At 36.1% G+C, this 13,586-nt stretch overlaps 1 protein-coding gene across 1 annotated transcript in view; it reads right to left on the bottom strand.

Annotated features, from left to right (window-relative positions):
* LOC150107266 (endoplasmic reticulum-Golgi intermediate compartment protein 1-like) overlaps positions 1 to 13,586 on the bottom strand; it is a 152,423-nt gene that overhangs the window by 68,581 nt on the left and 70,256 nt on the right. Inside the window, exons 4-5 of the mRNA XM_090391118.1 lie at positions 12,620 to 12,747; positions 2,292 to 2,393 (exon numbers count right to left, since the gene is read on the bottom strand). Coding sequence (XP_090247244.1) covers positions 2,292 to 2,393; positions 12,620 to 12,747 — 230 coding nt within the window. The remainder of the gene's footprint in view (positions 1 to 2,291; positions 2,394 to 12,619; positions 12,748 to 13,586) is intronic.

Raw genomic sequence — 13,586 nt, 5'->3', positions numbered from 1 at the left:
CACATTAATTTTTTTTTTTAATGTAAATTTCCTATATTAGTCTAATGTTATTTAAGATTATTACATGAATTTCTGAATTAATATCTTTAATTATGACTTTAAAAATGTTTACTTTTCTAATACTTAGTGATATGACATCACGCGGCTCGTTCTATGTGTGAATGATCAATTGTTCGTATTCCACCTTGTTTTTTAAAACTATTCCTACGTAGCCACTGAAGATGGTCTGTAATATTCAGACCGAAATATTTGGCAAATTAAATATTATTCTTGTGTAAACGTGTATATATTTCTAATTCTTCCTCTTACTTGCCACGTAACAAAAGAACTCTGAGATTTCCTTTGGCCTGCTTGGCTAGATTCTTCTTGTAATCTCATTTTGCCTTCCTTGCCATGCTAGTGACTTTTCTTGCTGAGCCTTGTACTGTTCATGAGTTTGCTGGTCACCTTTCTCTTTCTATACCCTCCACAGCATTTTCTTCTTCTGCAGCTCATGCATAATGATATTACTCATCCATCTAGCTCCTACCTGATTAACCCTCTTTACCTTACAATTTAATATTGCTTCCTCTAGATGACCCTAAACTATCTCCCATAGCACAGATTTAAATTTCCTTCTAAACTTGTCATAATCACCTGCCTTGTAGTTCCACATACTTGATAGAATATTCCTCATGTTTTACCATTTCCCAACTCAAGACATGGTCACTTCTGCTAATCAGAGGCAATGTAGCCACCTTGATTATGGATAGTTCTTCTGATCCTATGACCTGGGCTAATACTCTCACATCCCTAGTCTCCTCCATCACATGCTGCCTGAAGTAATTATCTGTAAGTAGGTGTACAAATTCTATTTCTTTCATGCAATGTGATCGTTCTTCCTTCCAGTCTACATTTCCATAGTTGAAGTCCCCCCATAATAATCACTATACTCATTGTACTAATTTGCCGATGATTGTCTTCCAGAACATCTGTGGAAATCCTCTGTTCTATAGTAACAATCACTGTATATATTGTTATTGTATATACTGTATATATTATATACTGGACTTTATTTCATGCCAGACTGCTTCAAATGAACAGCCACCCTCCTACATATCTCCAATTCTTTTTGGCTGCAACTCATCTGCTATCATCAGTACCTTTCCTCCCATCCTATCTTCTCTATCTTTCCTGAAAACACTCACCCCTTCACATTCTAATCCTGTAACTATATCATCTGCTGTTAGCCAAGTCTCACTAATACCTGTAACTTTTAGCAAGGTTGCACTAACCAATGCCAAAATCTCCTCCCTCTTGTTCCTGATATCTCTAGCATTAATATATAGAAACTGAAGCATCCTTTTAAGATCCAAATCATTCTTGCTTCCTGAATTGACTATCCTATTCAATATTTTTGCATGAGAGACTAGATTTTGCACTTGGTCATTCTCACACTCATTCACCTCATGAGTGCTTTCATACACAGTAACCTGCTTCCACCCTAATTGCTTAAGTTTTTCTGAATTTTCACTTCAGCATGCTTGGTGAAGAAATCACTCTCTCTAGATATCTAACACCAAAACCGTTTAGATGCAGTCCATCAGTAATTATACAAATCCTTATTTCATTTCTTCTACAATCTCATATTAATTCATTTGCTACCAATACCCTCCTCCTCAATTTGCCTCCATCCAGGAGACTTACAATCTTCACCATCTCGCTCTTCAGCTTTGCTTCATCTAACAACTCCTTTACATCCTCCCTCATAAGACTTCTTGCCTCTCATATCATTTGTGCCAACCAAGGTAATTAGTTCTTTTGCATTACTTTTTTTGCATCTGAATGGTAATTAATACATGAATTTTTGCACACTAGACAAACATGATTTTGTTGACACATCTACACTCCATTAATTAATTAAGTTATTAATATAAATTGTGTTTCTCTTATAATTTTAAATGCGACTAGTTGCATCAAAATTATGTTCAAGTTCTTTGAATATGACAAATTGCTTAATAAGTTTGCTGTCTGAACAATATAAGGGTCCTGTAGAATAATGTCAAAACTTCAGCAATCTCTTGAACTACAGATCTCCAGCTTCTCTCTCATTCCCAAAGAGAATGCTTTTGGAATACATTTACTGATGTTATTACAAAGAATAACTGAAAACTCTGAAAGCAGATAAATAATGCATTGAATTTCAGTGACAAATATAGATCATACTAGTCACCACCAACTACATATTCAATAAATTCTGGATGTATACTGGCACAAACTGTACAATAGCAAAGAATAATTTAAGCATTTACCATTTGTGCTCCAAAGCTAACTTCATGTATGATATGAGCCATATCAATGCTATCAGGCTGGATAGAGGCTGCATGTGTAGATACATGGAAGTTTCCTGGAACCTGAAGTACAGTGCAAAACAAATATACTGTACATAATGTATTAGACTAAAGACAAATAATTTTGATAAAAAAAAAAGTAAAGAATCTAGTAATGAACTAATCAACTTATGTAACAACATTAGTTTTTTAATGTTGTTAAAACTTAAACTTCTTAGTGTCTTCTTTATCACAGAGAGGGAATGAGTTTCTGGTTCAGTTTTTTTCAGGAATTACAACTGCCAACTGTTTTCAAGAAAACATCAATGAGTTCCTTCTTTCTTCCTGACCATCTCACAGTCTACTCATGTTATGTTTTGCAACCTCTCATGCGTGTGATTAATGTGTGTGTGTGTGTGACTAAGAGTTCATAAGGCAGAACATCGGAATAAGATAACATTTATTTTAATTGACAACACAACATGTTTTTAATATATATATATGTATATATATATATATATATATGTAGAAAGTATTTTACCTTGGGTATAATAAATGGTAAATAGCTATTTTAAACCTGGTTTTACTCCATTTCCCAAGTCAGCAAACACACAAACAAGTCAAGTGCGCCTGCACGTATTGCAAGTCTAGCTAACCGTCAAAGTAGTGCAAGTCAAGGCAACTCATGGTAAAGGTAGAATAAACTCTGATCACTATTCTTAATATTTACCCTTAATGCACAGTATATTAAAAATACTTATAAGCTCTGTATTACTAAAATCTTGGTATTTCTAGCCTGGCTCCCACTGATGAGACCTCAATAAAGGTCGAAACCGGTCTGGTAGTGCCCCCCCCCCCTGCCTTTAATACATAGCATCATACATCTCCTCAAGGAGATGGGCTGTGCATTAAGGGTAAATATTAAGAATAGTGATCAGAGCTTATTCTACCTTTACCATGAGTTGCCTTGACTTGCACTACTTTGAGGGTCAGCTAGACTTGCAATACATGCAGGCGCAAACTTGACTTGTTTGTCTGTTTGCTTACTTGGGAAATGGAGTAAAACCAGGTTTAAAATAGCTTGGTATCTTTAACATATATTCATTCATTCATCAGCTACATCAGTCTTGGGACTGGTAGCTCAGCAGCAATTTCCTCCATTCCGCTCTGTCATTGGCTTTCTTCTTAACCTCCTGGTAACTCCTCAAACCCGTGCTGTCTTTGACTTGGTCAAGAAAGCTTTCCTTGGTCTGCCTCTTCTTCTTTTCCTCTCTATTTTGCCTTCAGTTATTCTTTTCACAAGTCCATCATGTCGAAGTATATGTTCAAACCACCTATCCCTTCTAATTTTGATCGATTTAATTAGAGTTCTCGTTTTTTTATCTCTCTCTCAGGACTTGTTGGTTTGATTTTTTTTCTGTCATACATATATATATATTTTATTATATATATATATATATATATATTATATTAACAAAATCAACATGCTCTCTCTTAGCACAGTTTACATTAAACTCATTCAAGACACCTGTTCATAGATAGTAAAATAAACAACTCCTAACATAACCTTTATTATAATAAGTTTAGTTTAATCCTTTATCCAAGTGTGAGCAAACAAAGTTTGCGCCTGAAAGTATCTTCAGGACTGGGGTAAGGTAGTAACAACACTGGGCAACTCGTTGCAGAGGTGGAACAAGTTAACATCACTCCTATCTCAGTATCTCCCATAATGCAAAACACATCTCCTTGCGGATATGTATAATGTTATAGCTCCCACTGAAGAGACCTCAATAAGGTCAAAACTAGTCTGGGTAGTGGCCCTGCCCTTAATGCATAACATTATACATATCCGCAAGGAGATGTGTTTTGCATTATAGGAGATACCGAGATAGGAGTGATGTTAACTTGCTCCACCTTTGCAATGAGTTGCCTGGTGTTGTATTACCTTACCCCAGTCCTGAAGATACTTTCAGGCACAAACTTTATTTGCTCACACTTGGATAAAGGATTAAACTAAATTTATTATAGTCTAACCAAGTGAAAAATAAACTTTCAACATATTTCTCTAAATCCAGAGTAATTTAATAAAAAGGTGGCACACAGTTTGGCAACTCCTATAGGTAGAGATGACCTTGCTAATGCTTCTGCCTGGTATCTCCACTTGGGCCTGGCTCCCACTGAAGAGACCTCAATAAAAGGTGGAAATTAGTCTGGGTAGTGGCCCTTCCCTTAATGCATAACATTATACATATCTGCAAGGAAATGTGTTTTGCATTATGGGAGATACTAAGATAGGAGTGATGTTAACTTGCTCCACCTTTGCAATGAGTTGCCCGGTGTTGTACTACCTTACCCCAGTCCTGAAGATACTTTCAGGCGCAAACTTTGTTTGCTCACACTTGGATAAAGGATTATACTAAATTTATTATAATCTAACCAAGTGAAAAATAAACTTTCAATAATCTTCATTATTCTGTTTTAATACAAGTAAAGCAAGATACAAGTGAGATTTCTGACCTAATAAGAGGACAGTAGAGGATGCACCAGTGCCTAGTTTATACTTAGTTTTTGCACAAAAAGAAGATAGAATAACAAAATAATCCTTTAACAGATGGTTATTTCTGTGATTAGGATGTGTAATGAGGGTAGTTTGCAGATAACAAATTCATTGTTCTAAGCACAATAGTGCTCAGTATAACAGGTAATGGAAGCCAAGACATCATACATCGCAGTTTAGGCACCTTAATATGTATGATTTAAGGTGTATGTGTGTGTGTGTAATATGTTCATTAGGAAAGACAAAAGGTGAATGGAAAATGAAAATAGTAAAAGAATGTAACAAGAGTGTTCCAAAAAAAAAAAGATTACCAGAAGTGCTCTTGTGTCAAAAGCAAAATAAATGATAATGACAAAGGGAATGAAAATGAGAGTGCTGCTGGAGAAATTTGAAAGAATGATCATATGAAAGAAGTGGAAGAAAATGAAGAGAATGGCAATGTAACAGTAATGAAACAGTGTATTTGTGTATTTACATGGAGACCTTGTTAGTAAAAAGACTGAACTTGAGCAACCAGAGAAACATTCAGTAGTGCAGCAGAAGAGAGAAAGATGATTTATTGGGGAAAAATGCGAAGGAGGGAGAGTAAGGATAGTGATTTCACGATTAGTGTGCAATTGATGAGAGCATGATAAAACTATGTTTTCCTGGAGCAAAGATTAAAGATATTAGTATCAATGTTCAGATGCAAACAAAGAAAGCAAAAAAGTTGACAATGATGGCAGACATGATTTCACAGGTGACAAGTACAGACTGAGAAAGGTAAAAAAAGTGTTACTGGAAGAAGTAAAAATAAGAGTAAGAAAAAAATGCTATCTTATCTCTGTTATCACACATCATAGGAGGGAACTGAGAAGATGGAATGTTGTGGTAGTCTGAAATTGTGGACAAAATAATTAAAGCTATGAGGTAAGCATATTACATCTGTAAACTGTGTGTATTCTTCCTGGTTGGTTTGTTGCCACTTTTGTGGAATGAACATCCCAAGTTCTGGGAGGAAAAATTCTGATGTTCTGTATGAGACCAGCTTACCCACCTTCTGATGGGAAAAAAAAAAAACTTTTATAAATGCTCTTTGCATCTCAGAAAGGATTCAACCAAGTTTTTCCAACCAAAGGGGAATCATAACTGGTAATGACCAAGAAGAGGGGACAGTCAATATGTAAGTTATAGGAGGAAGAGGAATGAAATGCAGTTTGTATAATATGAATAGATAAGTCTTTTTAATGGATAAAACGACGTACATTCCACTGAGAGGAATATATCTCTCTTTATATCATCTATGCAGATGAATAATGGTGGTGATAGAGTGTGCCCTTGTCTTAAAACTCATTTTACATCAATTCTTCAATTCTAATTACTGAAACAACTTAAATGCAGACAGTATTTGCTCTGTATAATCTACACCATATAACTATAGTGTTTTGAAAAGCCTTTCTCTTAGCATCTTGCTATATACCTTTCTAAATCTACAAAATTTAAATACAGTTCCTTGTCATATTCCCAGATTGGGATAATCCAGCTTGTTTTCCACAAGTGTCACTTGTCACAAGTTATTTTTTTCTTAGCCTCTTCCCAAGCATATTTACATAAACCTTCCTGGAACTCAAGTAGGAAACTCTTCTAATTATCAAGTTCAGTTTTATTTCCCTTTTTTTACAGATGGATACTATGAGAGCTCCACTCTAATCTTCTAGAATTTGATTCTCTGGTGACGCTTCCTGAATTATGCAATATAGTCACTGTAATGTCTTACAGAAAAGTTTGAGAAGCATTTCTATAAGTGACCACTGTTCTGTTACTTCTTATCTTATTTAATAATCCCTCAAAATAATTACTATGGATATCCAAGGATATCTTTATTTTCAGTTATGTGTCATTATCATCTCGGATTTCCTCTACAGTGCAGTTTTCTTTTTCAATATCCTCCAGATCATTTTGCCATCTTGGAATCATTTTGTCCAAACATGAAATACTGCTCACATATTTAGGATGTACCCGATACCTAGATACACATAACACTAGCACTGCTTGATACTATTCAGAAGAGAGTAGTCACATTAACTGATGGTGAGGTTATTCTCAACATCAGTTAATCATTAACTGATGATAAGGTGAGAAGTATCCTCACCATCCTCAGTGATGGAAAGGATACTTCTAATAATAAAAATAATAATTTTGGTAGCATTGAAGTTCAGAAGTATCCTTTCCATCATTGAGGATGGCGAGGATACTTCTGAACTTCAATGCTACCAAAATTATTATTTTTATTATTAAGAGAGATCTCTAGGGAGTCAGAAACTTATCGAGGGATACAATACCATTCGCACCAGCTGTTATACCAGTGCTTGAATTCATTCATACTACTTGCAAACACAACATCCAAAGGCAATCCATTCCAATCACACATACTCTTTGAGAGAAAAATCTAGCCCTAACCCCCTTCTTCACAGTATTCATTCTCAACTTCCATGGATGTCCTTGAATCCTTTCCCCACCCTCCATAAAATAAAAAATTTTATTACTGAAATTCTGTATAACCCTTTCAGAAGTTTATGTTCTCAATCATATCACCCCTCTTTCTCAGTTTGCTAGTGTCTGCAACCTACAAATTCTTGATCTGTTTTCATAATCAGTATTCCCCAGTCCTGATATCATTTTTAACACTCTCCTTTGCACTCTCTCCACTGTATCAAAATCACCATGGAAACTTGGAGACCAGACCTGCACACAATAGTCCAAGTGAGGTCATATCAATGGCTTGTAAATAAGCAAAATGACGCCCTTATCTTTACATGTCAAGGCTCGTTTCAGCTTTGCCATTATTCTCTGAATTGTATTGACAATTTTTGCTATATGCTGCTTGAACTTCAACTTCCTGTCTACTAAAATTCCAAGATCCCTAGCCTCATCAGTTTCTTCAATCATAATCCCACCAATATAATATGCATTGGATATCTAATCACACCAAAGTGCATGACTTTGCAGTTACTGACATTGAAATGACATCTATTTTCCCATGCCCACAATTCCAACCTATTCAAATCATTCTGCAAGTGCCACATATCAGCAGCATTTCTTATTACCTTACCTATCTTTGCATCATCAGCAAATAGCTATGTGTCACATGCCAAATCCTTCCAAAATCTTCACCACCGTTCCTGAGATACTGATTAGTTGATAGTTGGATACATCATTCTTTGCACAACCCTTGTGCAACAGGATTACCATACATTCTTTCAAACTCCTCGTCATTTGTTCAGGTGACAAAATTCGCAGAGTTCAGCAACAGCATTGAAATTGTTTAGATAATATAGCTTCACAAGCAAAGTACATTGGCGCAAGGTTAGTGCCATCACTGTGGACAGTATTAACAACCAGAACGAAGAGAAAAATCCCATGTCCATCTTTTTAAACCCTTCCTCCTGGCAACTGCCAATTTGCGTAATATGCAAGTTCCATGCATTTGGTGTTTATGAAGCCCCTTGGTGGTGAATTTTGGTTACTGCTTAGTTACTGCTTCCACATGATACACAATGTATTCCTGCAAAGTTTTACAGCATTTGGATCACTGAATGGTGCTCAACAATGCCTTAAACAGGAATACTTTAATGTTGACCATCCTGTAATGCAGCACATGAATAATGGAAAACTATTGGAGAATGGTGAATGAATGGAACAGATTGCCAGAGTCAGTTGTGTGCTTTGTCAGTGAATGATTTCATGGCAAAATATGAGATATCGTGCAGGTATTGACAATTGTTGATTAACGTTTTTAAAATAGACTTCCCACAATGAATCTATGAACTCAATGGAGGTGCCTCTACACACTCAGTCTTGCCATAAATACTATTTCAACTTCCACACACCTCCACACTGACCACAGAATTGTGTGAGCTTGGTTCATTAATGAGTTTATCAGTAGAGAGAGAGAGAGAGGGGAGGATGAAGAGAGTTGTCTGAGGAGATTATAAGAAGAACCATATAGCTGTGATAGCACTTCACAAGGTTGTAATGCAGCCACCTGTTACTTTCAAAATACTAAAAACACTTAGAATCAGTAGGATGTTTGTGTATCAGACTATTAATTGTTATAATAATACAGATGAATCTGACAAACAAAGAAAACAGCTCAACCATACTGAATTAGGACAAAACAGTTTGTGAGGACTGTGAAGGTTTGATCCACTGTAATCCTGTGAGAATACAGAGAGTGATGTTGCAAGAGATGAACATTCCATAGAGAATGATGTCACTTGTACTAACTGATGACCTGGGGTGAGAGCCTATCATCATTCTACTGGACACTTCCTAACACCATAACTTATGTGGCAGAGGGTGATAAAATCAAAGGAACTTCTCAGCAGTATGCAAACATCAGACACAGATATCCTCTTCACAGACGAGAAGATTTTCATCACTAAAGAGTCATTTAACTGCCAAAATGATCAGGTATATACCCCAAATGGTCGTATAGCACAGCACCCAGGATTCAGAGATATCATCACTGTATCAGTGATCATTTGGTGTGTGGGGAGGAAGGGGGTGATGTATCAGGGATATCCAAGTTGCATTTCTGTGAGAAAGGGATCAAAACTTCTGCCACAGTGCATCAAGACACCATGCTGAAACCTGTAGTACAGTCCCTAAACAACATCTTGTTTCAGGGTAGGCAGCGAACCTTCCAAAACAGGACCCAGTCCCTGCACCCAAGGCAAGGACCATACAACCTTAGTTGGAGTAAATGTACCCGACCACATATCATCATCTGATTGGCACCGTCTGGAAGTCCCGATCTGAATCTGTTGGACTTCAAATTGTGGTTAAAGCTTGTGAGAGTAGCTTGCAAGAAACAGCATCCCAGCATTGCCAGCCTGAAGGTGGATTTGAAAAAAGCAGTGGCAGTGCTTCCTTTGGACGTTGTGCATGTCACCATTGATATGTGGTCTCACAGACTTCGGGTGTGCGTGAAGAAAAAAGGGAGATATTTGAAACTCTGAGTGCTACTATATGCAAGTTATACACATGGTTTATATGTGCTGAAAGCTATAAATGATTTACTGATAGATCAAAGGTTTATGTGCTGTTCAAGTTGTAACAGTATTTATGGATAGACTAGGCATATATACACCCTCTATCCAAAAAGAAACCGAACTTTTCGAAAATAGAAGAAACTAGTGGTGCCACCTGCTGTATCTTTTTGCTGTCGAAAGCGGCAACCTTCATTAGTGTTGTGTCAACTGTTTATTACATTTGTTTCATTAGAAGTCGAGTTATAGTGCCAAGAGTGACAGTGTTTTTGACGAACGGTCGGAAAATGAGTTTCAAACAGAGAGTTACAATTGACTTTTTTGATGGTCGGAAAATGAGTTTCAAACAGAGAGTTACAATTGACTTTTGTGTTAAACTTGGTAAAAGTCTTACCTAAACGCACCAAATGCTTCAAAAAGCATACGGTGATGAATGCTTATCCCGTACTCAAGTTTATGAGTGGTTTAAGTGATTTCAAAGCGGTCGTGAGATGCTTGGGGATGACAAAAAGCCGGGCCGTCTCCAAAAACTGGACTGAGCGAAGTTAACATCCAAAAAGTGTGTGATTTCATCAAAGAATATCCAAAATCGTTCGTGAGATTGATTGAAGATGAATTAGGGATTCCAAAATCAACTGTGCACAACATTTTGACCGAGAGTTTGGGCCTTTGTAAACTGAATTCGCGATTTATTCCCAAAAAAACTATCGAATTGAACACTGCAAGGACCTCATTAAAACCGCTCGTAAGGACTCAAACTTTCTTGAAGCGATCATTACTGGTGATGAAATGTGGTGTTTTGAGTATGAGCCCAAAACAGAATGCTGAGTGAAGACCACCAGAAGAGGGGCATCCAAAAAAAAGTCGCTTGGAGAAGTCAAGACAATGCTGACTTGTTCCTACAATTCCAAGGGCATTATCCACAAAGAATTCGTTCCGCCTGGCCAAAAGGTCAATGGTGAGTTTTATCTTGAAGTTTTGAAGAGATTGATAGCGAGAATTCGTCGCATACAGCATAAATATCGTGACAACCCACCGTTCATCAAAACACACTGTCACTCTTGGCACTATAAGTCTACTTCTAATGAAACAAACGCCATAAACAGTTGACACAACACTAATGAAGGTTGCTGCTTTCGACAACAAAAAGATAAAACAGGTGGCGCCACTAGTTTCTTCTATTTTCGAAAAGTTCGGTTTCTTTTTGGTCAGAGGGTGTGTGTGTGTGTGTGTGTGTGTGTGTGTGTGTGTGTGTGTGTATGTATATGTGTATATATATATACACACACACACATTAAAGATACCAAGAAATTTTATGTGTAGGTGACATCACAGTCTTGTTGGGAAGGAAATTTGTATACCACATTGTGGCGTTCTAGTATTTCTTTCTATGTGTTTTGTAGGTTTCAGAAGTGTTGCCAATTTTGGGTTCGTGGTGAACACTAATTTATAGTCGGTGTGTTTAAAAATGTATTTGGAGGCTTTGTATGTGTTCTGGATGTGTGGCAGGTTAATGATTTTCTAAAAATCTCTAAATAGTTATCTCATTCAAATTTTGATGACCAGATATGATCTGATTAGAGCTGTATACAATGAAATTCCTGCCCACTTATCTCTGTCAGTCAAAGTCCTCAGAACAGCAGTAATCCTCTGGGTTGTCTTCACAACGTTTGCGATATATATCCTTCTGAACAGTTTTGCCAAGAGCATAAACAACAACCCATCTGTGGATCACAAATTTCATCTCACATTTAAATGTATAAATTTGCCAATCATTTCCCCAACCTTTTTCTCAAGAGACTTCAGATTTTCACTAAATGGGACAGTGGTCTCAAACCAGGCAATGAAATTAATCTCCCACTTAAAGACAATCACAAACATCCATGTCCACAGTGGGATTCAAACCCACAGCCTACTAATAGGAGAAAGGATAAGCTAACCATATGGCCAAGGAGGTGCTGGCCAGTTAACCTCTCCAGTCTCATAATTTCTCAACTCAGTCTTCTGCTCAACCTGCAAACAAAGTACCATGTTTCTCTATATTTGGCAGAGCATATTGGGTGCACTCTCTATGGGTGAACAATTATAACTCATAAAATATAAATAAATTCATACTGAAAAATTTGTTCAAAAATTGATTAATGCCATGAAATATCTTGCAGATCACCACCGATGCTATCTTAACTTAATGCTGTAGCATATTTTTTGAGCTTTGGATTGGGGGAGGGGGGGGGACAGCTAAATTTTGAATACCTGGAGCTTAATGATAACTGAAATGATATTTATTAGCTAAATAGATGAAGCTGAATCATATTTAACTAATAAATCTCATTTTCATCATCAGTAGTCTTTAAGAGTATAGGTTTGTCTCAATTTTTCATAACTAGTTAATGAAATGCAATCCATATGTAATTTATTTATGCCACGTATAAGTAATTCTTTAGCAAAAACTGTTTTTTGATTATTTGAGAAAATTATGGAAAAAATATCACATTATAACTAATTTGTGTTGGCCAGGAATGAATTAAGCAAGGGTCCAATGTACATCAATATTAAATCAAAATTGTAATGCTAAAATTCTATTGTATAATGTAATCAAAATATTAAGTTCTGATGGCTTTAGCTTTTGATAATCATCAAACTGAAGCACTGCTTGTTTTTATTCTATGCTGAATAACAGCCATTAATTGTAAAGGAGAAAAATCATAACTAATGATTCCTACCTTATTTACATAAAACTTTCCTTCAAAGCGACAGCCAATATCCCCAGAATCCAACGGAACTTTTACAATGTTTTCAACAAATCCTACTTCATGCCTTCCCATATCGTCTTGAATGTCAAGTCCGAGGACTTCAAAAACAGTTAAAAAGTGTTAGAAGTTAAAAATAGGTTCACATAAATATTTGCAATGATTAATCTAATTACTAAGACTGCCAAAGAATCAGTTACACATGACTGGAAAGTGAATTCCAACTTTGGACAACATTTCTCTCCTCCCACCCCCAACACACACACAGTGAGAGCAGTGCAATTTGGAGAACTTGTTTTTATTTTATATTTTTATATACAGTTGACCATAGTCAGCCCCCCCCACCAATGTGTGTGGGAGGTGCTGACTCCCCCCCCCACCACACACACAGTTTGAAAATCCACATATAACTTTTGACTCCCCAAAACCTAATAAGCTACTGTTGACCAGAAGCCTTACCAATAAACAGTTGATTAATATATTTTATATGGTATATATGTATATATACTATATTTTTGCAATAAAGTAAGCTAGAAAAAAAAAATGTTATTAAACAAAATCATAAGGAAGTGAAAATACATCTACAGTACTGTACTGTAGATATCAATACTATAAGTTTACATCTGTTTAGAAGATGAATCATACATATGTCAGTATTTACATCAATATTGTCTTATATGATACAAACCATTGTAGATGTTATACATATTACTAACACTAGACATCAAAAATCAAAAGATAATGTGAAAAAGAAATTATTCATATTTATTTACAGGTATAACGATTCATGCATTGATAACAAAGCAGCAGCAATATGATTGCTTTATGGTAGCCTAGTGTAACTGATACAATTGCTTTGTGGTTGTCTAGTCTACACACTAATGAATGAATCATAAAATTTATTGTATGTTAATTAATTAAACTATTTAAACTTTTATAT

The sequence above is a fragment of the Typopeltis vanoorti genome, chromosome 4 (genome assembly GCF_054136105.1).
Source record: "Typopeltis vanoorti isolate ZY-2024b chromosome 4, IOZ_Tvanoo_1.0, whole genome shotgun sequence".
Classification (NCBI taxonomy): domain Eukaryota; kingdom Metazoa; phylum Arthropoda; class Arachnida; order Uropygi; family Thelyphonidae; genus Typopeltis; species Typopeltis vanoorti.
The sequence above is the reverse complement of the archived record's forward strand: the minus strand, read 5'-3'. Positions and strand labels throughout refer to the sequence as shown.